This window comes from Hemicordylus capensis, chromosome 10 (assembly GCF_027244095.1).
Source record: "Hemicordylus capensis ecotype Gifberg chromosome 10, rHemCap1.1.pri, whole genome shotgun sequence".
Taxonomy (NCBI): Eukaryota; Metazoa; Chordata; class Lepidosauria; order Squamata; family Cordylidae; genus Hemicordylus; species Hemicordylus capensis.
In genome coordinates, this window is record NC_069666.1 from 3021750 (window position 1) to 3046083 (window position 24334).

At 43.4% G+C, this 24334-nt stretch overlaps 1 protein-coding gene across 2 annotated transcripts; it reads right to left on the minus strand.

The window, feature by feature from the left end:
* Positions 1-295: 295 nt before the first annotated feature.
* On the minus strand, positions 296-24259 carry CLPX (caseinolytic mitochondrial matrix peptidase chaperone subunit X). 2 transcript variants are annotated; one of them, XM_053271995.1, is made up of 14 exons: positions 23930-24258; positions 21064-21224; positions 19822-19939; positions 15106-15260; positions 13741-13900; positions 11761-11802; positions 10058-10234; positions 8636-8800; positions 7493-7581; positions 6386-6550; positions 4229-4528; positions 3114-3206; positions 2527-2633; positions 296-2206 (listed from the first exon to the last, which is right to left on the minus strand). In XM_053271995.1, exons 1-14 carry the CDS (start codon positions 23997-23999, stop codon positions 2116-2118), a joined length of 1893 nt encoding a protein of 630 aa, XP_053127970.1. In that variant the 5' UTR covers positions 24000-24258; the 3' UTR covers positions 296-2115. The 2 variants fall into 2 exon arrangements, with proteins under 2 accessions (XP_053127970.1, XP_053127971.1); XM_053271996.1 differs by lacking the exon at positions 11761-11802 and having other exon boundaries at positions 23930-24259.
* Between the last annotated feature and the right edge of the window lie 75 nt (positions 24260-24334).

Below are 24334 nucleotides of genomic sequence, written 5' to 3' on the forward strand. Positions count from 1 at the left end.
CTATCAGGGCCTTTGTGATAGGAGCAGCTATTACATCAATCTCTACTTATCTCCCTAGCAACCTACACAATTTGGGACTAAAGGCAAGGAGCAAAAGTGTCATGCTTATTAGCCTGGAAGGAGTCAAGAATTATAGGGGCACACAAAGCAATGAGAAGCAAGTCACGTACAACTACACATTACACCTATAACCTGGGAGGCATTTTGCTAATTAAAAATAACCTGCATAAATCAACAATCAACAAAAACGTAAATCAAGACTTTTGCAGACATATTTTAGCATGGAGGCAAAATGTTAAATTTGTTGGCATATTTTAATTTCAGAAATAAATCAAAAACATACAAGTCCTTTTGTGTTTTTACAAATACTTTACTAAAGGATCAAGTTAACTGTAAAAACAAAGTGATCTTTGCTTGCTGAAAAGATTTAAAATTAACGAGATGCAGGTTCAGCGTTTAAGCTTATAACTTAAATAAGAATTTTGTGCAAACAGTTACTACTGATTACATGAAAAATATTATACAATTATAGGCTACTTTCTTGCTTCTCTTAATGTTATAAGAAGGTAGGTTGGGAAAAAATATCTGGCACCAAAAAATTGATGCATGATGGTTCCAGTACGTTCAATAAAATGTACTATATTAAAATATTGGCATAGAATTCTAAACATTCTATGGTTCTATTTCTTCCTGGAAACCTTTATTCCTTCAAAAGGAAGATGTAGCAAGTTGCTGGTTCATCTGCTCTCATCATATCCAAAATCCTTGAAAACCTACATATGGTATGTAATTGTTAATGGAACCTTTGGTATTATACCCAATTATTTAACGCATCACATTATGGTTTTTTTTTAGTAAAGTGGCATAAGTTGCTCTAAAATATGGTCACAATCCAAAATCTAATTACTCTAGAGCAGATCCACTGGCTTGAACAGAACTATACTCAAAGTCTGCAGACCAGAGTCCTGTCTCTTTTAAAAAATGTCTTTGAAATCCAGTTGAAAAAGGGAAGTTTCCATAATAAATGTAACAAGTAGCTCCAGCACCTACTGTTTTTAAACCAAAAGGAGATACTTAACACTGACTTCTGTAATGAATGATATTCAAACTGCAGGAGCAAGATATATTCAGAGTAATTTATTATTTTCATAAATGTAGTTTTCTCTCGCCAATTTGTAGAGTATCATAACTGTCAAATTCCTCTGCTAACAACACCTGCACTGCATGCTAGAAACTGGCGGGGGTGGGGGGGTTGAGAGCGAGGACTGAGTCGAATGTTCACCAGCAGAGATTTTCGACATGAAAAGGGGGCTCTCGAGGAGTCTGAAGCTTCCAAAGAGACCCCTAAAATCTTACCCTTTTCTTGTTCGTTCACTGCTTTTCACTGCCTGAGTGCAATTTGTTTGAAATTAAGCTTCCCCTCTCTTAGTTAAAGTAACATCACCACAGAGTCAAGATTTGGGCTGCATAGTGAGGACAAAAGCTAGTGAACTGCCCTCCCTCTGAACTAGTTTTGTTTGGCCTCTGCGATGCCACAAAGTCAGATCTGACTGGCTGCATCAACGTTACCAGGAAGATGGAGCGCTACTTTGATCCCCTGCCCCCTGCAAAGTGGTGCAGAATTTGCAGCCAACCGAGGTTGAGAATCAGCTCAATAAAGTGCTGCCAGGGTTGAGAACACCATGCTGCAGGCCACCTGAATGTGTGCAAGGGGATGTCTTAGCTCTGCAGTGCTTTAGTGGGGGGGAGGGCACTGAGAATAAGTGCCCCACAAGATCACCCAAAGGGAAGAGGAGTGTAGGGCGCAATGTTCACGCAATGCACCCCTGCCCGGTCTCAGCTCAGCCCTAAGAAAAAGCATATTTTGTTTCTAAAAACTGAAGAAAATATACAATTCATTTCTGAACATTATACCATCGAAGTCCGAGTGTCCACCGAATAAATCAATGCGATGTTGCACGAACTACATGATCCGATTCCCATTAGAGTTGTCAACAGTTTTCTGACCATGTATTGTATTCAGGAGATATCCAACTTAGCAAGAGGCTGCAAAGCCAGGTGTGGTCTCAACAAACAACAATTAAGTGCATTTTCTGCTGAACATTCCGACAGTGTTTAATTGTTTGCAGCATCTGCTTGGCGAGCCCAACTCTCCTCTTCTACCCCTGAGTCGTACTCTTCTTCCGAAGAATCTTTAGTTGGAGCCCTAGAATAAAAAGCAAGGAGGATCAAATATTTTAAGAACTGAAGCGGTCTGGAAGTCATATCAGAGAGGAAGACTCAAACCATGGAATTAAGACTTGTGGACCTAGCTAGGCGCCAGTTGCCTGCATGGCAAATATAGAGGCTAGGCTACTACTTACTAACAGCCTCCAAATATGGTCTGGTTAAACGCTCAGTTTACCTACTGCAAATGGCAGCTCCAGAAGATGTCAGCAGAGGCAAAAAATGATCTAAAATAATTAAGAAAAAGTGTTTCTCTCTGCAGCCAATCCTGTCTATTGTCAAAAGCTCGCCATTACCTACCTGACATATCCTGGGTCTTTCTTCCCTTCCACAACATCTTTGTCCACCTCCACACACACAATGTCAGAATTGGGCACTTCAAACATTGGTTCCAGCAGTAACTTTTCCTGGAAGGGAAAAAGCAGCTATCGGAGTTTTGTTCAAAGCAGTTCCTGCAGTTCCAAGACTCACTTAGCAATGGAGAGTGTGCCAGACCTATCCCTGTCTCTCAACATGGCCTGAAGCCCTGTACAAGCTTGGGTCCTGGGTATCTGAAGGACTGCCTATGCCCAGACAATTTTGTGTGGGTGTGGAGAGCTTCATCTGAGGTTGTTTGGATGCCCCTGCCTTCTGAGGTATGATGGTGGGTAGTGATCGGGGAGAGAGTCTTTCGGTGGCAGTACTTGTCTTTGGAATGCCCTTTCTAGCAGACTCATATGGTACCTCCTCATGTCCTTTCAGTCCTAGTCAAAGGCCTTTTTAACAAGCAATAACTCCAATTTCATTCTGAAAATTGCAAGTTGGAAAGCCGTTTTACGTTATGCACAACTAATGATGAAATTGCATCCCAGATGATTAATAGCAGCAGAGACAGGATGCACACTTACCATTATTGATCGAAGACCCCTAGCACCGGTCTTGCGGTCTAGAGCCAGCCTGGCGATAGCCTTCAGGGCATCCTCAGTAACATTCAATTCACACTGAAAAACGTAAGGCAATACACTGTTCAACAGTCCACTTTCCAATGTTGGTTATTTCTCCTTGGAAGCTGTATGATTGTTTTTAAATTGTTCATTTATTTTTGAAAGAGGTTATGTTCATATGCATTGTTAAAAAGGCAACTGAGTTCTTAAACAAGACCTGACCACAGTTATGCCAGCCCTCACAGCATCTAGACTGGATTACTGCAATGCACTCTACATGGGGCTGCCTCTGAAGACTGTTTGGAAATGACAACCTGTGAAAAATATAGTAGCCTGGTGGCTAACTGCACTATTATCAGGGAATGCATCTTGCTGGTGCCTAGAGCAGAGGTTCTCAGCCTTGGGTCCTCAACTGTTGTTGGGTTACAACTCTTCAGCCACTGTGGCTGGGGATGATGGGAGTTGTAGCCCAATAACGCCTGGCTGAGAACCCCTGACTTCAAGAATTGCCCTGGCTGCAAGCTTGTAATTGGGCAAAGTTAAACTATGAACAATATGAACCAAGAGAGATTTGATACAGGGGCCTCTGCAACTGTAGACTGCTAGGTATCGGCTTTAAAGCCCTCAGCAACTTGGGTCCAAGGTACCTGCTCCACACGCCTGCTCCCACAGAAGTCTGCCCAGAGGCCCTGCTCCCACAGAGCCCCCGTCTTCTGAAGCGCAGCAGGCAGCAACAAGGAACAAGGTCTTTCCAGCCATGATGTCTTGTGCTCCCCCTTCCTGTTGCCAGGTGCCCTCTCTGCTGACCTTGAGGAAGAATTTGCAGCCACTGCTTTGTCAATGCAGCTTTTAACAAGGCCTGATGCTGTGGTTATTGCTAAATTGTGAACATTTTGGTAGTCACCTCAAGAATCTCCACGATTAAGAGGCAGGACACATATATTTTCAATAAAAACCAAACCACGATTTAAAATCAATTTGCTATTCTAATGTAGAAAAGTGAGTTCCTGCTCTTTTGGGCATTTTTTGTAACAAGAGGATGCCCTGAACAGCATCGAGGAACAAGAGAAAAGCCCAACCTTGTCCATGCTGAACAACGCCTGGTACTGGGGAATCACAGCATTCCGGGGCTCCGTAAGAATCCGTACAAGGGTCTTCTCGTCAAGGCTGTGCAGGGGAACCACCACCGGCAAGCGACCCACAAACTCAGGGATCATGCCAAATTCAATCAGATCTCGCGCTTCCACGTGCCGAAGCAAGCGATCTTTTTCCTCCATATCTTGCTGTGTGCTGGATTCTCCACCTAGATTAGCCAGGTCTGCAGCAGCGGCAGCCCTTCTGCCTTTGCCCAGGTTAGATGGAGTTCCAAAGCCAAGGTACTGAAAGACAAGCGTACTCCACTCAAAGAGGAAAGCCACTCCATTCTGTCTAGCTGCAGCATTGAGGTGGGTGGGTGGAGACGGCACAGCCCCCTCCACTAGTGTGGCTGGGACCAGCTGCCACTGGGCTCCTCCCTTCCCAGAGCCATCTCCTTGGTGGTCACCCCAGCTGATCGTGATGCAACTTGAAAGTGTTGGTGCTTGGATTGGTTTGCCCTTCCCTCCCTGTCCTCCTCCTCTGGATTGTGTCTACAGACTGTGAGTCTGCAGGTAGGGCCTATGTCTTTTTAAAAAATCAATATACAGCTCCTAGAGCATTTTAGGCACTCTGTAAATCAGGAATAAAAGCGACACGGACATTTTTGCTTCAGACAATGTACTGCATCTACAGATACATGATATGTGCTGTGAATCCTCACGGATGACACTTTCAAAAGTGTGTCATATGTCCCTGTTCTACCCCAAGGGGCTCTGAATGGCACTTCCCAGTAACCTAATGTGACATAAGGTAGACTGATTGTGGCCCATGAGCTTCATAGTGGAATTTGGACACAGATTTCCTATGCTCACATACTATTTCCGGTACACACAAGGCCTTGTGGTTTCAACCTAGCAGACAGTGACAGCATCACTGCTCTGCTATAAAGTTTAGCTTTCCCAATAAGGGTTATTAACATGAGGACAAATTAAGAGCTTTCACAGTATAGTACATTTGGAATAAACGCAAAATGTGAGCAGAGGACATGGCCTTCTGCTAAGGAAATTATGCAATATAGCATCTGTTGAGGCTGAAGAGTGCTCTTTGGAAGAGAAAGAGATGAACACAAGGGGTCTCCCTAGTAGGAAAAAAATCACTAACACTTAGTGAAGTCAAACATACCCTACAGCTATGCAATGCCCACTTATTTTTAGAAGTATGCTTGATGCCCTTTCTTGGTGAAGTAAGAGAAATCACACAAAGTACTTTTAAGTATACTCATAGTCAGGGCTGCACAAATTTCCACTCTCCAGCTATTGTTGGACTACAACTCCCATCATCCCCAGTCACAGTAATCAATAGGGATACAGGATCTGTAGGTACTCCAACATCTGCAGGAGGGCTGAAGTTGCACAGCCCTGCTTTAAAACAAGGGCAGGCAGACTTTAGGTGTGCTAAATCTGCTTTATTTTTTACTGGAATTCCAAAGTCCATCAGCCAGATGTAAAGTAGTGACTCTGGGGTGCGTGTGGAGCCAGTTGAAAAATAGTGGTTCAGGGAGGCAGACACATGCTTCAAATTAACTTCAAAGTACATGCTTAGTCCAGAATTTGTTCTCAGTACCAGAACTGAGCTCCCAGTCCTTCCACACAAAAATCTACTTCTGGTTTCCCCAAAAAACTTTCAATTTCAGCAGCTTAATATAAAAAGGCTTCTAGTTGTTGCTTTTGTTAAACTATTAAGAATCAGAAATCCTTGCTGATCTACAGTAAATCACTCAGAGATCTATTAGTGGATCCCTATCTATCTATGCTCTAAATTTAATAATTATGGATGGTTTGAGCAAAACAGGCCTACAAAGAAAGCACTGGCCTCCAACATGTGCTCTCTTCCCACCTCAAGTATTCCATGTTGTTCCAAAGCTTCTCTTCTCACATCCAATTTGTTCACTCTTACTCAAAGATCCCCATTTTTTTTTAAAAGGAGCCTTGATAAGACACACTGGATTTGTAAAGAACCCTCTAGATGCAAAGAAAATGGACCTTGCAAAGCAGAGCAGTCCTGTTGCTTTCAGAAACAATGGCCAATGTATCTTGTACCACTCCAATATGCAAGTTTAACTCACCAAAATGTGCAGTTCTAAGTCTGCGTCTCCTTACCTTTTCATTTTTCCTTCTGCTGATGATCCTATCAAGACCGTTAAAAGCACCAGAAGCTACAAAGAGGATGTTGGTTGTATCAACCTGCACGGTTTCGCCACGCAACTTGCGGGAATTCTTTTCTGGAACATTCACTATTGTGCCTTCCAGTAATTTTAACAAGCCCTAAACAGAAATAGAAGAGAAGCGAGCAACATGTTCAAACTTAGGAGGTATGTACTCCAGATTCCTGTTTACTCTGCGCAGTGCCAGACAATTAATCAGCTGCTTGATTATGTGAAGGCAGGTGGCAGTTCTAAGCACAGTTACTTGGAAAATCACTGAAGTCAACCAACAGTCCTGTTAGGACCTGGCTGACCAGTAGGGATGTCCACAAACCTTTTACGGGCCTCTGAACAGGTTTGTACACTGGCCGGTTCGAACGTTTGGCGGTGGGGTGTGTGTGTTGGACTTTAAGGGCAGGGGAGGGTGCGCCTAACCCCCCGCCCCTTCCCCTCTTTGGCCGCAAGTACCTGGTGCATGCTTGCACATCAGATAAGCTTGCACAAGATCATGACCTGCGCGCCCACACCCCTAGTACTTCTGGCTGAAGAGGGGAAAGGGCGGTAGGGAGATATGCTGCTGCCCAGAAGGATTTTACAGGAACTGGGGCAGGAGAGAGCAACAGCAGGGGGGCTGCTGGAAGGCAGGATCACTGAGATGGGAGGAGAAAAACTGTTGGCATTAAGAAGAGCAAAGCTGTTCAGTGTCAGGTGCTATGTATGGAGCTGCTGGGAAGAGAAGAGAGGAAGGGTGTGGGGGGGGGAGGTGGGGAGAGGGCATTGAGGGAAGTGGCGGCAGCAGCAGCAGCAATGCAGACTATGAATTTTGTAGGTTTCAGCCACACGGAAATATATAAACTCCACTAATTTGGCAGCACAGCAGTAACATCCTCTTTCCAACATTTCCACCATCATGTGGTTTTTAAAAACACAGAAGATGTTGTCCCAACCAGCCCTTTGCCTCCCAGGGACATTAACCGCCTTCTGATCTTAAGAAGCAGAGCAAGACAGTCTTCTGGAGCTTGAGTGTTCATAAGAGTGCTTCCACTAAGCTCCTGATACTCACTTGCTGAACGCCTTCTCCGCCCACATCTCGCAACTGATGAATGCCTGGCACACTGCCAATCTTATCCACCTCATCCAGGAAAACAATTCCTGTAAATCAGAGAGGCTATGTGAGGAGTTGTCGCATTGTGAAAGAGAAGCACAATTTGTATGCAGCAAAAGGCCACCCTTTTAAGAAAAACCGGCTGTGAGAGCACTACAAAATGCTGCCTAATACAGAATCCTCATATGAAAGGAACAATCCTACTATTACACAGAGTCAATACAAAAGTGGTATTCAGCGCGATATACAAACTGAAGGAAGGATTCCTAATGACTATAAGAAACTTAAATGACAAATGTATCATATTTTAAAACCACCTAATATATACATCTCTAGGTGGTGTACCTTGTTTAAAAATGCAGCAAACACAAACACACATTAACAACAAAACAGTTGAAAAATGTTTTTAACTAAAAGCCTGAGAAAACAGGTACAGCCTTCTTTTTTAAAAAAGCAGTCAGAGATGGAGAAGCCCTTATTTTAGGAACATAGCTGCCATATACCGAGTCAGGCCATTGGTCCATCTAGCTCAGTAATGTCTACCCAAACTGGCAGCGGCTTCTCCAAGGCTGCAGGCAGGAATCTCTCTTAGGCCTGTCTTGGAGATGCTGTCAGGGAGGGAACTTGGGACCTAGATGCTCTTCCTAGAGTGGCCCCCTTCCCCCAGGGGAATTCTTTACAGTGCTCACATATAGTCTCTCATTCAAATGCAACCAGGGTAGACCCTGCTTAGCAAAGGGGACAATTCATGCTTGCTACCACAACACAGGGAGCATGTTCCAAAACCCTGGGGCAACCACAGAGAAGGCCCAGTTCCAAGTTGCCACCAAATGAGCTCGTGGCAACCATAACCAGACCTCCCCAGATTATCTTAATAGGCAGCAGGGTCCATGACAAAGAAGGCGCTCTCTTAAACATCTTGGACCCAAGCTGCTGAGGGCTTTACAGGTAATAACCAACACTTTGTATATTGCTCATGAACATAGTAGCAGCTAGTGCAGTTCTTTTAAAACCAAATGTCCATTTTACATGTTAAATTTTACATTCAAATCAGAACGTACTATTCCTGCACGTGAGGTTGGGGTGGGGTGGGGGATTTACCTTGCTGAGCTTTTTCTACATTATAGTTTGCATCCTGAAGTAGTTTTGCGACGACAGACTCGATATCTTCGCCCACATAGCCTGCTTGAGTCAAAGTGGTACAATCACAGATTGCAAAGGGGACATCTAGGCATTTTGCCAGAGTTTGCGCCAGCAGGGTTTTACCTAGATTTTTGTTTTTAAAGAAATGCAGTTTGGGTTAGGGTTTGCAGTTTGTTAACATTCACACAGCTGGTGTTTTGGAAGGCTTGTGTTTGTGCACAATTTAAATTTCTCCCCACAAGAGACATATTTACCAGTGTGCTTTGCTTTAGTACCAGCAGGAAGAATACCAGCATATCCCCAAATTCGGGTAACTTTAGATGCCAACTGCTTTTAATTCATTGTACAGCAAACAGGCACTTTAAAACCACTATTTTAATCTCATCTAGTTCTGTGTGCTTCCAACAAGCATTCAGTAATTTTTATGGACGACTCAAATACTAATTTAACTAATTAGTATTTGATTTAATAAGTGTAGATGCTGGATGTGCACATGTACATGTTTATAGTCTGAAGGAAATGTACCAGGATAAAATAGAAGGCCAGACTATTCCATTGAAACAAAGTCCATTCATTTATTCATGCTGTCCAAAAGGCAGATGAAGGTATTACCAAAGCCTAGCATATCTCATATATACACAAAGCTGGCTGTGGTAGAGTATTTATTATCACATAAGACATTTTGCCTTCACGGCCACTCTGCATTTCAAGGTGAAATGCACTACCCAGCCAGTGACATACTCATTTACCAGTAACTGGAAAACAGTTAAATCCCCATGGTTCATGGTCTCTGTGTATTAAATCCATAATCTGCTCTTAGATGAGCAAATTCTATTTTGGTTTAGGAACAAGATGTGTTCAAAATGAAGGCTTTGAAAGAGATGTTACAGTTAGCAAAAGCAGTAAAACCCTGTTCAAAGACTTCCCCCCCATGGGGCTGGGGGGCCAGTTGGGTCATTACAGACAACATTAGCAAGCTGCAGTTTTAAACGATCTCTGCCAACTTGCCTAAGTTACAAAAGGTGGCTACCATACCGGTCTTGAAGACAAGATGGGGTTCAAATACTATAGAAAAATTACTGCACTGCTGTTAAGTAATGGTGGCCACCTTTCAAGTAGCACAGAACTCTTTTTCAAACAGAAACAACAGCAGACTTCTCTGCATTACTGCCTAAAGAAGAATCTTGCTAAACTTCAGCTAGTTACCCACACAGCAGACCCATTTAAAAAGGAAGCACCTGGACAATCTCTGAATTCTACTTCTCTGCAATTTCTCTTAAATATTATTTGCTTTATTTCCTTTCCATTTTTATTCACTTAACAGTTCACCTGAACTGCACACAAGGGGCAATTGGTCCCCCAACATCCTGCCCTATGTACCTGAGCCGGTTGGTCCCAGCAGCAAAATATTGCTTTTTTCAAGCTTGATGTCATCGTGGGTCGAATCTAATACTTCGCCTCCTCGCTTCTCCTGGGACAACTGTTGATTCACCTGTTGCTGCATCGACGCTCCCAAAGCATTGCCATGGGGACTAATACCGGCAATCTGGAGAAGTTCTGAAATTGACAAAACATCCCTAAGCAATAAGCCGATTAACTGCATCTAGATTTGTCTGGATAAGCCTGAGGAACATGCATTTATTGTTAACAGATTTTTCATCCAATTCCAAGAGTCCTTCCATGTACCTGTAAGTCTAAGAATTCAAAGCTCTGAAGACAGGAACCAACTGCAACGCAACCAATGCCATGAGAGGATTTAGATTTTTAACAAACATTTTGGAAGCAGCAGCACAGGAACACTGTTTCAAATTAGGTGAGCAACCTCCATTTCCACACAAAATTAACATATGTGCATTACGAACAGGCCTATAAATTTGTTCAGAGGATAATTTAAATGCACCTAGGGTGCTACAGCAATGAGCAAGCACTCCCCAAAAATCTGAAAATACAGGCGGATGACTGTGAAGAGCAATTATATACAAGTGATTCAGTTAAATGTTATTGGCAAAAAAGATTTTTTTTTGGTCATTCCATTTCATTCAGATCCACTGGCTTCTTTCCATTTTTGTAATGCTAACCTGAAGTATTTATTTTAAGGCAGGGGTTCTCAAAGTCGGCTTTGGCCGTTGTGGTTGGGGATGATAGAAGTTGTAGTCCAACATCATCTGGGGACCAAACTTTGAGAATTTCTGTTTTAACCTGTTTATTATATATTTATTCCACCCTTCTACCAATAAGCTCAAATTGGCATACATGTTCGGGGGACCATCTGCAGCAGCCTCAATGTGGCAAGACAGGCTGCAGCAGGAAGGAAAAAATCCCAGCACATGGATGGAAACACTTCAGAAAGACAGACAGACAGACGTGACTTTTGGGGTCTCAGCCATTGCTGAGATGAAAACCTGTGGGTCGTATTTGGTAATGCAGAGAAGAAAAGAGCATGACAAACTGGAATACACATAACAAAGCTTGCTTTCACCATGTTAAACATACGTACAATATTCTGATTTTAAAATTTATGAGTTATTTTACCTGCCTGTCATCCACAGCAGGACAGACAGTCAAATTCTGTTCACACAACACACTCTCTAAGGCAGAGGCCCAGTTTTCAGTGAGGTGGCAAACACTGTATCTGGACAGTAACCCTTCAGGCTGCAGGTTGAGAGCTCACAAGACTGAATGTTTCTCCACTCCCTGCGCTGAGAAAACAAGCTAAAGGGCCCTGCACTGGGGAAACAAATATGTCAAGAAGAATGATTCTAGCCTAGCCTTCTCTTCAACGAGCTCATTTCTATGTGGAGGAAATTATTTTATATGGAGGACCATCCAGTTAGGTCAGTCCCTAAACTGATGCAGTCAAAATGCAGGCTTACACAGTGTTGATCAATGGCTCACCATAAAAGAATGGGTATGTGACACAGGTTTACAGTTTCAGTGAGAACTAGGCCCAGGTAGCCATTTACAGAACTAATGCAAGCGGGACATGGCCTTCTATTCCTTCAGAGTCACTGTGGAAATGCGGCTCATGATTAAATTCAGAAAAGAAAATATTGCAGAGGAGGACATGAGGAGAGCCCACTTACTTGTAAATCTGTACTCATCCTCCCGTCTTCTTATTTCTAATTCTAAGAGAGAGGATGAAAACAGTAATACAGATAGATGTATATCAATTAAAAAGCATTACATTTTCTTCACCTCTTGCCCTCTTCTGAATACTGGTTTGTGGAGCAATCCGTTTTATTTACAATAAGAAAAACCCCATGAGCAAATGCCTATAGTTTAACAGCCCCTCGCTCTTTTTTGTTGTTGTTAAAAAAGGAATAGAAGTCTGTACCAACATAGTTATGCCAGAGCGAATATAATTTTTAAAATGGAAGCAGAAGAGCAAATGCTCCAAACCCTCTGTAATGTAAGACTGCAACTCCCTTTTAAAAACCCCAAACTAATCAGTTATAAGACCAGTTTGTTTCAAAAACAACGTGCGTCACACATCACTTATACAGAAATAAAATTCTACTGTGAAACCACCTTGCTGAGATGGAACAGTATTAAATGGATCAACAGGCATTGTTTTATGAGCTAAATTTATTGGCCAAGATCAAAAGAGCTACTTTTGGCATGCTCAAGGACTTGTGTGCATGCCTAGTGACATGGCTGACCTTTTTTGGAAACAAGAGACTCATCTGCCACACTGCAACTGCTTCTGAAGCTTCCCTGAATTTCAAAAGTGATTTGCTGTGTGCCATGGAAGTGTCAGTAAAGTATGGGAGCAGGGCGGTCTCTGTGACCCCACTTCAAAGTTATACTGGGAACTTTAAAGATCTCTGCTGCCACCTGCCTACAGCAGCACTCCTGAATTATCAACAACAATCTTTAATACACGGTTAACATATCTGACATTGTAAAATATATTACTTTTTAAAAACAAGTGTGAACTGGGATTTAGCCACACTGATATTTCTGTGTATCCCTCCCCCACCCCACAAGCACAAGAGGGCCAAATTATTAATATAATTATGTTCAATGCATACTACTTATTAAAGGTAAAGTGTGCCATCAAGTCGGTGTCGACTCCTGGCGACCACAGAGCACTGTGGTCAGTGGAGGGGTTTACCCATTGCCTCCCCCCACGTAGTTTGAGCTGATGCCTTTCAGCATTTTCCTATATTGCTGCTGCTTGATATAGGTACCAGCGGGGATTTGAACCGGCAACCTCATGCTTGCTAGGCAAGTCATTTCCCGCTGCGCCATTAGGTGGCACTTATTACTGCATTATTATTCATGTATATTTCAAAAAGCAGATTATTTATTTGTTCATTATATGTAGTTTTGTTATGCCTGACACAATTAAGCTCAACACAGCTGTTCATTCAGCTTTATTTGTTTTACATGAGAATATAAGGCTCATGTCCCTAGTAAGTGTGTTTACACTCAGCTAAAACCTCAAGACACCCATTAACTCTCATCTGAGTGCATCTGTAACAATATTGGGGGTGGGGGAGACATATGAATGCATTCCATATTTCCCACATTTTCCTTTCTGCCCTAGCATGCATAAGACGAATGATAAACATTTAATCAGAGACCATCCCATAGTGTTCAGGTCTGCACTTACACTTGCTTCCAACATGGTATTAAAAAAATCCTGATCATCATTATTAGATGAAACACAACTCCAACTGCTTACTCAGAAGCTACATTTCTCAAGTATCCTGAAATTACAACCAATGGATCATACAAAACCATAATTCCAACTATTAATGAGAACTTATCCAAGCTCTGAATTCAAAGTTCCTAGATTTTGAAGCACCCCTAACAGAAAGACAGAGGTATGAATGCAATACACATATCCAAGTGAAAATCAGCGAAAAAGAAAAATGTATTTAAAACCCGTCTGTCTTCGTTCAGACAGAAACAAGGAAACAATCTTGGATGCCAATATTCTGCTTCTATAGGCAAACCATCAGCACTCCAGCGGCAACTGGGTCTCTATTTACTTAACAGCCATTTGTATCAGGACTGCACCAGACAACTTGCACATGCAAAGTAAAATGTTTACAAACCTCTCGGTGTCAGGGAACTTTGTTTTTCAACTTCAGCTTGTTGTCTCAGATTGGCAGGGATATTATTGTAGATTCGCTTGTAATGATTGTACACAGCAACTGAAAGCACCTTCTTGGCAAAACACTGGCCAACAACATATTTGTCGAGGTAGTTATAAATCTGGTCAAAAAGAAATAAAGTTGCATAGTTAATACAGATGACAAATTAAAACTCACTTCTGCAGATTTGGTAGTGTGGAAATCATTTCGCTCGCTTGACCAAACCGAAGCCACTTAATTAATTATTCATTTTTACATTTATATCCTGCTTTTTCTTTCGAGGAGCTTAGAGTACATGGTTATGCTTATCCTCACAACAACCCTGTGAGGTAGGTTAGGCTGAAAGATACTGGCCCAGAGTCACCCAGTGAGTTCCATGGTTGAATGGGGATTTGAACTCAGGTCTTCCTGGTCCTAGTCCAATAATCTAACCATTATGCTATGCTGGCTTGATGCAAGAGCTTTTAAAGCAGAAACGCTATGCAAGGAGAAAACAAGCAGGCAGGCAGACAAGGGCGAGTTTGGGGTTTGGCTTGAAATAGATTTTGGAAAAAGTTCCCTAGAAATTTGAACAATCCTTAGCAGACAGTGGCGGGAACTGCACTTTGCAAAACCCTGTCTAAGAGCATTCTGACCACGCAGGGTAAATATGGATTGTCCTTGTTCTGATATACACGTGTAACCCTCCAGCTAACTGATTGAAATGTTTGAGCAAACGAAGACAAATGATGTAATTCCCTCTTTTGACAAGGTAAGACTGTGTTCTGTACTTTGCAAGGGGTCTTTGGAATCTGGTCAGGTCTGTGACCTGCATGGGCTCTCTCTGACCCATTTTCAGCTGAAACTGTCTTTGTGTCAATAAAGCAATCTACTTGGATTTCCAAACAGAGTGAAGACCAAGTTTTCTTCCACAGCAGGAAGCCCCAGACTAAATGCCCCATTACAGGGGCCTGTATCAAGAGGCAGAGTCTCCCCCCTCCCCTGCCCCTTTATTGCAGCAAGCTCTAAAAGGATTCCTCTCCCTGCCCTGGGACATTGAGTCCTGTAAGCGAACGGGACAGGGATTTAAAAAGTGGTTGAGAGCTCACATCTTGCTTGTCTTCTAAGGGGAAATTAATGCTTGCTATCACTAGACCAGCTCTTCATCCCAAACAAAACCCAAGATAGCAGGATTTTGTGGGGCTCTGCAAAAACCGAGCCACAAATCCATATCCTCCTCTTATTTTTAAGCTTATAAAGTAAATTCTATAATCTAAAATGAAGGGTATGTGCAAGAGGGGCCACCACACGAGGCAGTCAATGGTCGGCCAAGTGAAGACACAGTACCTTTTTGGGTGGAGGCGGTGGCTTTTGTTGGAAAGCCAACTTCACAGCTTCGGCTGCTGACTCTGGCTCTTTAATTATGCCCTTCTTAGAATCTGCTTCGGAAAGCACGACAAAGAAATGGTGGCATTTCTCACATTTCACAAAGCGGGTGGAAGCTGCACAGACCAGGGAAAAAAGCAAGTGAGTGCATTTCAATGTATTTCATTGTTATCATGCCATTCCTCCAGGGCACTCAGGGTGGTGGACACATTGCTCCCCAAATTATCCTCACAACAACTCTGCAAGGCTGGTTAGGCTGAGAGGCAGCGACTGGCCCAGGGTCACTCAGTGAGCTTCATGGCTCAGCAGGAATTTGAGCTCGGGTTTTCCTGGCTGTAGTCTAACCCTCTAACCACTCTATCACACTAGCTCTTGGAGTTAAAGGCTGTCTGGCAAGAACAAACTAGTCTTCAAGATCCCATTCAGCTAGAGTGAACTGATACAAAACTGAATGACTTAAAGATCCACATCACTGACTAATAAAATATTCCATGTATTTCTGTTCCTCTTCTAAAGCAGCATACCAACCAATCTGTTTCTTTACAACAAAATTTAAATTGAGCTTTTAAACTGTGCTTGGTGGAGTTTAAATGCACTTTAAATATACAGTAAAATCTTTCAGCCCACTTGGGCTTAATGGTTTGTTCATTAAGTTCAGAATTTGGGACATCTCCAAAGTATGTTTTCTACAAAATTGCAGGGACAATTAAAGGTCTCAGAAGAATCATTATGCCGCCTTCCTCCTGTGTTTTCAAGGCTCACTTAACTTGGAAAATACCAACAAAGAATCACCATCAGACTTTGCTCCCTGTGTGCCATGGAGGACTTCCATAAAGGAAAGCAGGGGTAGAGAGAGTTGTTAAAGCAGTTTCAAGAGCTGGTCAATGCTACTTAATCTAGGCTATATGTTTGATATCTCATTTGTACATATCACACCCTCAATCTAAGAGAGGGTAAAAATCCTCTGCTTGCTAATGCTAGTACCAACCGAGCAGCAAATACTCCCATAAACCTGCATGCCAGATCTAGAATGAGGAGCATGTCTTGGCCCAAACGGACTCCCAGGGCATTTACATGTTGGAAAATGTTTTGGGCAGGTGAAGTGTAACTCGATCCAGGAGCCCAAAGCCTCGAGCCAAAGGGGAGCAACTGCTTTCTACTTTCCTGGAAGAAATCTTACACCAGCCATTCTTGTGTGTTTCCCAATGCAGAATTAAATCTCAGTTTTGTGCTTACTGGAGCCCAGTGACATTCCCTGAGGACAGGCGGCTTATTGTTCCGCAGCATCATTCCAACTTGCCACTCATTAAATAAGGCAGTTTTTTCAATGCCTTATTTACTATTTTAAATGTGTCACACAAACAGACACACACTTGTAGGGATTTCAAGTTGCCAGTGCTGCTGGGGGTGAGACTTCTATACTATGTGAATGGTTGAATATCAACTGTTGAGTTACCAAGGCAGATAAGTAGCAGCAAGAACTGCCAAGGCTTATAGGCATGCCGTTTACTGTATTTATTTAAAAATATTTCCATCCCACCACCCCAGCACACTGCTGCTTGGTACGGCTTATAATAAAAACATAGAATCCATGATAAAATAATTTAAAAGTAAAAGACAACAAAACTACAATAAATCATCCTAACACAATAAAAGACAGAGCAGATAATATAAGACAAGTAGAACAGCAACCTGTATTAAAACTAGACGACAATCACAGACAGTCTTTAAAAGCTTTTTTGGAGAGAAAGGTTTTTAAATTCTTTTAAAAACTAAGCAAAGAGGGAGACTAACAAAGCCCTTCCCTGCCAACTGGGTGTGTCAATGGCAGGACCGAGAGAAAGGTTCCACCGAACGACCTGAGGGTCCTGGCAGATTAATAGGGGTGATTGTGGTCCAAAAGATACCCCAGCCCTTTAAGGAGCAATAATTTGAAAATGACTTTTCTATTTTTCTGTGTAGGAAAACACACACAAGAATTGGCCCTCTGTGTGCCCATGATCAAAGCGTATAACCAAGGGTCCAACAAAAAGGAGTTTCACTGCCAGTGGTATAGATCACATTAACACAGGTGAGCTTTTTACAGTGCCAGAAGCTAACACATTACTGTTCGTCATTAAGGCTGGTAATTCCACCACTCAGCGTGTCACTTCTCAGAACAAAGCAGCAGGGGGTAGCAGCAGGCACTGTGTTAAATTAGACTGCAAGTTGTCCGTCCCTGCTGAGAAGATTCAAGTGAGAAAAGGCCCTCCAGAGCCAAAGCAGTAAGAGAGAACAAAAAGAGGCCTATGTATTAAAATCACTGGCCAGAACACGATAAAACTCCATAGAACAGACACCACTGACACACAAGGTCCATCGGCAAGTTCTGAGTCCTCTCATCGTCCTGAAATGCCCTCAGGCATGCCATGTAGGTACTGCCTGACGCCCTCTGCATCAAAGATTAGCCACATGAAAATAGCTGTTTCAGACCTTTGTACCTTTAAAAGGTTTTTGAAAACTGTGATTAAACAGCCGGATACCAGGCAAACGTGCTTCTGACCAACAGCAATCCATGCGCCAGCTGTTTACAGAGTGTTTATGCACACTGTGCCAGACACTGGGAGATTCTTGTCAGTGGGTGATACCACTTTCATTTGCATTAGTGAACTATCCAAGTGCAGCTGTATTTGGCCATTTCAACCTCTCTGCTGACAGGTTGACTAAAACACTTTAGATCTGGAGCAACTTCTAGAGCACAGCTGCACAACTTCAGCCCTCCTGCAGATGTTGGACTACAGTTCTCATGATCTCCCATTATTAGCCAGTGTGGCTGCGAGTTGTGGTCTAACAACAGCTGAAAGGCCAACGTTGTGCAATCCTGTTTTAGAGTGAACAGAGGGAGTTTTCCAAAGAAATGCTTTTGTGTATCATACCAACATGAACTACTGTGATTACAAGAGTGACATGTTCAGAAGTGGTCCTCTCTTGGGGCTTATTCTGATATAACCCTTGTATCCATAGGCATATTGTGGAAATTACTTCCATGGAGGCAAGTATACATGCAAGGATGCAAAGATACTTCAGTTTCCTAGTAGCCAGCATCAACTTTTGTGGTGCCAGCTCTTGCCCAGAACTGCAAAGATATCTACATTTCTAAGTGTCTGCTTCAAAGAGTCAAGCCTTGCAAATTAAAGTGAGAAATGCAACTTTGAAAGTTGTTACCTAAGTTAATTTTAAAACATGATTCTATCTGGAGCAGTACCCCAAAACTAAAAATCCTCTCCATAGAATCCCACCCCCTGCCCTTTGGAAAGTCCACATTCCACTTCTAGACCACAATTCCAACATACCAAAAATCAATGTAAAGTATAATAAATTTGGACCATGGAAACCTGGGTCAAATCCCTGTTCAGCCACACAGCCCACAGGAAGCTTGCCTCGTTCCTTCCTTACTGGCTTACACATACCAGGCAAAAGCAATCATCTTTTGGAGGCCTTTTAGGTTGCTTCCTTTTCATGCTTCTCTGATCAATGCTGCTGCTAATTATTATTTGTTGTATACTTTTAACATTTGATACATTCTAAGATTCATATTGTTTTTAACACAACTTAGAGACTTTTAGTCCAAAGGCAGCCTACAAGTATTTTAGGAAATAATGAACTTACTGGATAACTAGACCAGCGACATACTGGTACATACACAGCCTAACCTATCTTACAAGCCTGTTGCGAGGTAAAATATGATGGCTTCTGTATCTGCCATCCTGATCTCCTTGCAAGAAGGATGGGGTACAAAGGTGAAAAACAAGGTAGAGGCAATTGTCATATGAGAGCCCAGTCCTGAATCTCTCTTAAAAACAACAACACACCAGCACCTCAAGTGAGTTTTTAAAAGGCTCTTTCAAGTGACTGGAATTATCTGTTTCCAACTCTCTGAACTGCTGTAGGGTAGCAACCAAATATTTATGATGCAACATGAGTGCTTTTAAAATAAAAAATAAAAAAGTGGCCACATTCTGACTCAGCTTCCAGGCATGTTGAAAGCTGCCTGTTGCAAGAATAGTGCTGAGCCAGTATTTGCAAAGATAAGGTGCAATTCATGCCACTCAAAACCCTTGCACAGTCCACCCCTTGGGTGGAGAAAAAAACATTTCACTTGTTGCAAGGGGAGAGGATGCCAAGGAAAGAGAGACTGGGAAGCCACTAATCTCCTAGCAATTATGTCTAACCCTGTTCCTTACAGCAGAACCTCAGCAACACGGAACCTGACCTACAAGGAGAGGCCCAGGCCATAGGCAGCAAGTTCAACAAGGTTCCTCTAAAATCAGTAGATTAGGGGTCAGATCATGTTTTCACATGTCACAGAAGTCTGCCAAGCACAGGGGGGCTTCCCAGATCTCGTTGTGAGACACACTTAGAATTGCAAATGTGACAAAGGGACATCCGGAACACTATAATATCTGGAAAGAAAGGCTCGTAAGCAACGTTTAATACATAAGTGCTGTACTGTATGTGGATAGAACAGATCTAATCCACTTCTTGGAAAGCTATCTTCTACCTGTTCCAGAATTAATGCCCATATTTACATATAAGTAAATATACTTATAATGCAATTGATTGTCCAAGGACTAATTTAAACAAATTGTTTAACTGTTTTACGGAAATGGTGAAGTCAACCTGCAGAGTATAACTTACACACAAAGGTCTCCACATGGGTGCATAAGTCACCACACTTTGGGCAACGCAGCTGGTTTCCACCTTTGCCGGAGCTTCCAGAACTTGACTTTTTACTGCTGCCTTCACTAACAGGTTTCTAATGGGAGTTAAAGGGGGGGAAAGTTGGTTAGAGTCAAGAAGATTCTGTCTCTTTGCACTTTTTATTATTCACCCAAAACGATTAACAAACTGACCCAATTAAATCAGTTGCAAGGAGGAGGTGGTCCCCTTGTGCCCTTTCCTCCCTCAGTTTTTTTGTGCTGTTTCTGACCTAAATGCAGCAGCCAAATGGTCAGAGAGAAGACTATCCAAACACTTGCCTGAATCCTGCTTGTTCAATAGAAGACTAATCATTCATCTGAAGAAGTTTCTCATTAATACAGTGGGGGAAGGGGGGGTACAAGAGTTTAACGAGTCTGCAATGAGTGCAGAAATTCATGTATTGTAAAAAAGAAAGAAACACCTCTATAAAAGAGCACAATTTAAATGTGTTTTTAATCAGAAGAACAGCAGGGTATTTAAGGGGAAACTCATTTGTGGTGGTTTTATAACTAAGCTTCCCTACCTCATTTCAGATCAGATCTTTATTGCTTTTATGCTTTTTGTTTTAAAATTTTTAATCAGATTTGTTTAATATCCCCCCCCCACTTAATATTTTAATTGTGTCTTTTTTACCATCTTGTGTTGAATTTTTTTTGCTGTAAACCGCCTTGGGATTGCTTTAATGAAAGGCGGTATATAAATTTAACAATAAATAAATAAATAAAATTTGTACAAACTATAGTTTAGAATCCAAACCATGATTTGCGTTTCCAAATGTACAACAGGCAAACTGTAATTTAGAGCTTCTAGTCCACTTATTTTCTCCATGCTCTTACCACTTGACTTCATAAGACTGTACTTTCTCTCCTGTCTCCAGGAGGAGGGGTGATAGCTGTAATTATTGTTTGTCGTCGTGCTACACTACAGGTAAGCTTCTTTCACTATAGTTGGTTGCAATGTCTGAACTGAGCCTCTGCACTTCTGCATGCTCTGTAGCTGTATGAGAGACTCACCAAAACATGAGGTAACACTGATTCCAAAAGGCATCACCAAATATACACATCAGCCACATTTCACACTTTATCTTCAAGTTTCAGGAATCTCTAACATCAATTGTTTTTAAAAGGGAAAATCAAAGTCTTATTTGAAGCACAAAGTCTACTTAAAACATTTGCATACCTTACTGCCATCTCCTGAACCATCTTTGCTTGAACCATCTTTTGAAGCAAAGTATGCTGTTGTTTCTGAAAAAGTTCTCAAAGGGACAAGTCTTAGAGTCCGAGTTTCAAAAGTCCCAATTATTCCTAAGACAGGGAGGCGAGAACGACCACATGTAATACCTGAGGGAAAAGAAAAAGAAACAATTTTTTGTTTTTTGCAACCAACTCACCCAGCTTGCATTATAAACATCCTATCTGCAGCCTTGGCTAAGGCTACTTATTTGGAACATAGTTCTGACAAAGTCACTGCAGTTTGTTTCCACCAAGGACAATGATTCACACAGGGATGGTCACATCAGAAGGTCTGCTGCACCTGAACATAAATATAGGATAGGAACAATGCCATCACGGTGTTCTTAAATGGGCCTTTACGCCAAGGTTTGACAGAGCCCAGGTGCAAGGGAGCCATGGCCCCTAGAGCACTCTCCTGAGTCCTTAAAGCTACCCCGCACCCACCTTCGAACTGGTCAAACTTCCAAACTGGTTTGGAGGTCTGTAAAAAGGGCCTCCGAACTGGTTCGCGCACATTCCTGATGTCAGCACAGGTTGTTTTCAACCCTAGAGTGCCTGTCCCCTGGGGGAATTCCTCAGTGCACCAAGCAGTGCATTGTGGGACCCCCCTGGCCTCTGGAACGCTGCACCAACTGCCATCGTGATCATGTGTGTAGCAGCGTGACTGGGGTCAGTCCAGGATCATCTGCGAGGAAGGTAGGCCTAACCCTGCCTTCCTGATCGTGTGAAAGGCCCCTATAGCTGTAAGGGTCCCTTCCAGGGTCTGCACTCCCAAGTCACTTTTTATGCATGTTCACTGAGCACAGTTTGAATACCTGCATAGGGATAGAGTCTCATCACCTGACAGAAGACGCAGGATGGGATACAGCACTGTTTAGGAATGGCTGATCAAACACCTGCAAATATAACTTTCACACAGGTTTGCTTTTTTTTTTGTTGAAAAACCCTCTTTGAAATGTTTCAGGTCAGGAAAGGCCACTTTGCACAGATCACATCAATGTATGGCTGACATCTGACCTCACCGAATCACTGACAGAAGCTACCTTCTCCTGTCACCAATGCAAAACCCTGAGAAACCACAGATCAGCACAACAGGGAAAAAGTGTACACAATAACTCCCAAAAAATCAAAGCACGGGGCTGGGAGCTGAACAAATTTATGTACTGAATGTGACCCCCTAGCCCATATAAAGCAACACTATGTTACAAAATTCACTACGTACTCCTTAGTACTGTCTGCAATACAGAACAATAGCAGCAGCAGCAAAGTTTTAATGGGTCTGATATGCAGATTTATTCACAGAATGGTTTTAGGTGAGCTTTGAAAACTTTGCTCTTCATTAGGCATGGGGTTTTTTTAAATTAAAAAATCATGTTTTATTCTCCTATTGCTTTTAAATTGTTGGATGCAAGGGCGGGGGAGGGTGCACTTACCCCTCTCTCCACTTCTCCCCTGCCTGCGCTTTGTTTGTAAAGACTCTCTTGGGGTGGCAGAATACCTCCTTGCTGCCCCATTCCCTCCTTGGTGCCCCCCCCCCGCCTCCAAGCTACCTGGTGTTCGAACCTGTTTGGAAGCCCGTAAAGGGGCCTCCAAATAGGTTCATGCACATCCCTAGTCCCAGGCATCTCCAAACAGGGCTAGAAAAGACTCATCTGAAATCCTTGGAGAGCTGCTGCCAGTCAGTGTAGATAATACAGAGCTAGATGGGCAAGGGTCTGACTCAGTCCATGAAACTTCAGAGGCCCTGCTCTTTGTTGCACCATCCTGTGTGAGAGCAGGATGGTGACACATAAGACAGGATCTTCTTCTCAGCATACCTTAAGATCTATTAATTATTGACCTTGAGCTGCTAATTTCAATAGAATCTGGCTTTTTCAGTTTCTGCCTATTATACGGCTGCTTTTTAACATTTTGTAGCATTTGTATAATTCTCATTACTAACTGTGTAAGCTGCTTATACGGCTTTATAAAGCAGGGGGCGGAAAGCTATGTTATAATACCATGCACAATATGCTACTTTACCCTGCTTTTCTGCTTTCAGTTACAATTGTAAATCATCTAAGAGTACCCTGCATGTGTGGAAAGATGGGTGCCCAACCATACAAGTCTAAAAAAAGATATTTGAAAACAACACAGTACATGTGTTTATATAATTCTAAGCTACCTTGCATACAGATCTGTGTCGAAAAAAGGGATATAAACTCTAAGAGCAAAACAAGACATCCGTGAAGAATATTTATCTGCCTTAAGTGGCCTTGAGCCCCTGCCTGTGTGGAAAGGTGAGGAATAAACTCCAAGAACAACCCTAGCAAATATCTGCATGTATATGCCTTAAACAAGTATCTGCCTTGATCTGCCTTCTTCCCCTGCCTGTGTGGAAAAGTGGGGAATAAACTCCACGAATAAACACACACCAGCAAGTATCAGCATTTATCTGCCACGGGCGGCCTTGAGCCTCTGCCTGCTGGGACTATAAAACTACAAAAACAAAGCCAGGCGACACAGCGCAGCCCTGTAAAGAAGGCCAGTAGTATTCATTTTCGCCATCCCTCCATGGCAATGCGGGGGTGGGAGGGGGGCAGAAAGCGGGCCCAGCTGTGGGGGAAGCCCCCGTGGGAGTTCGTGTGGGGGCCTTGAAGCGTCCCCCCCCCCAATATCCTCCGTGCCTTGAGAGGAGCAGGCCCTGCTTGCCAGGGTGCGAGGCCTATCTGGGGCTGGGGGGGGGGGGGGCGAGGCCTAGCGCCGGGCGAGGCCTGAGGGGCCCTTTCCGCGGAGGTGTGTGGGGGGGGAGGGAGACAGCGCCCCGCCGTTACCTCTGCTCGCCGACGGCAGCGAGGAGCCAAGGAGCCGCGCGGCCGCCGCGCAGGTGTGACAGGCGGCCATGGCTGCAGCGCCGCCCCGTCTGCCTCTCCTGCGGGCGGGGGGTGGGGGAGAGCGCGCGGGGGGCCGCCTCGCGTAGAGTAAACACCGAGGGCCTTCTTCCCCGGACCAGCCGCCCCACCGCCAGCCAGCCAGCCAGCCAGTCACCTCCGTCCTCACTCAGCGCTCACTCGACGCCCTGTGTGGCGTCAGAGGCCCTCGGGGCCCGGCGAACTACGCTGCCCGCCCTGCACCGCGCTGCGCCGCCGGGCCTCCGCGGCCCGAATCGGCGCGCGCAGCATCCCGGGAGGCGTAGTCCAGGCGGAGAGGAGCGGGGCATGCTGGGGTTTGTAGTTCTC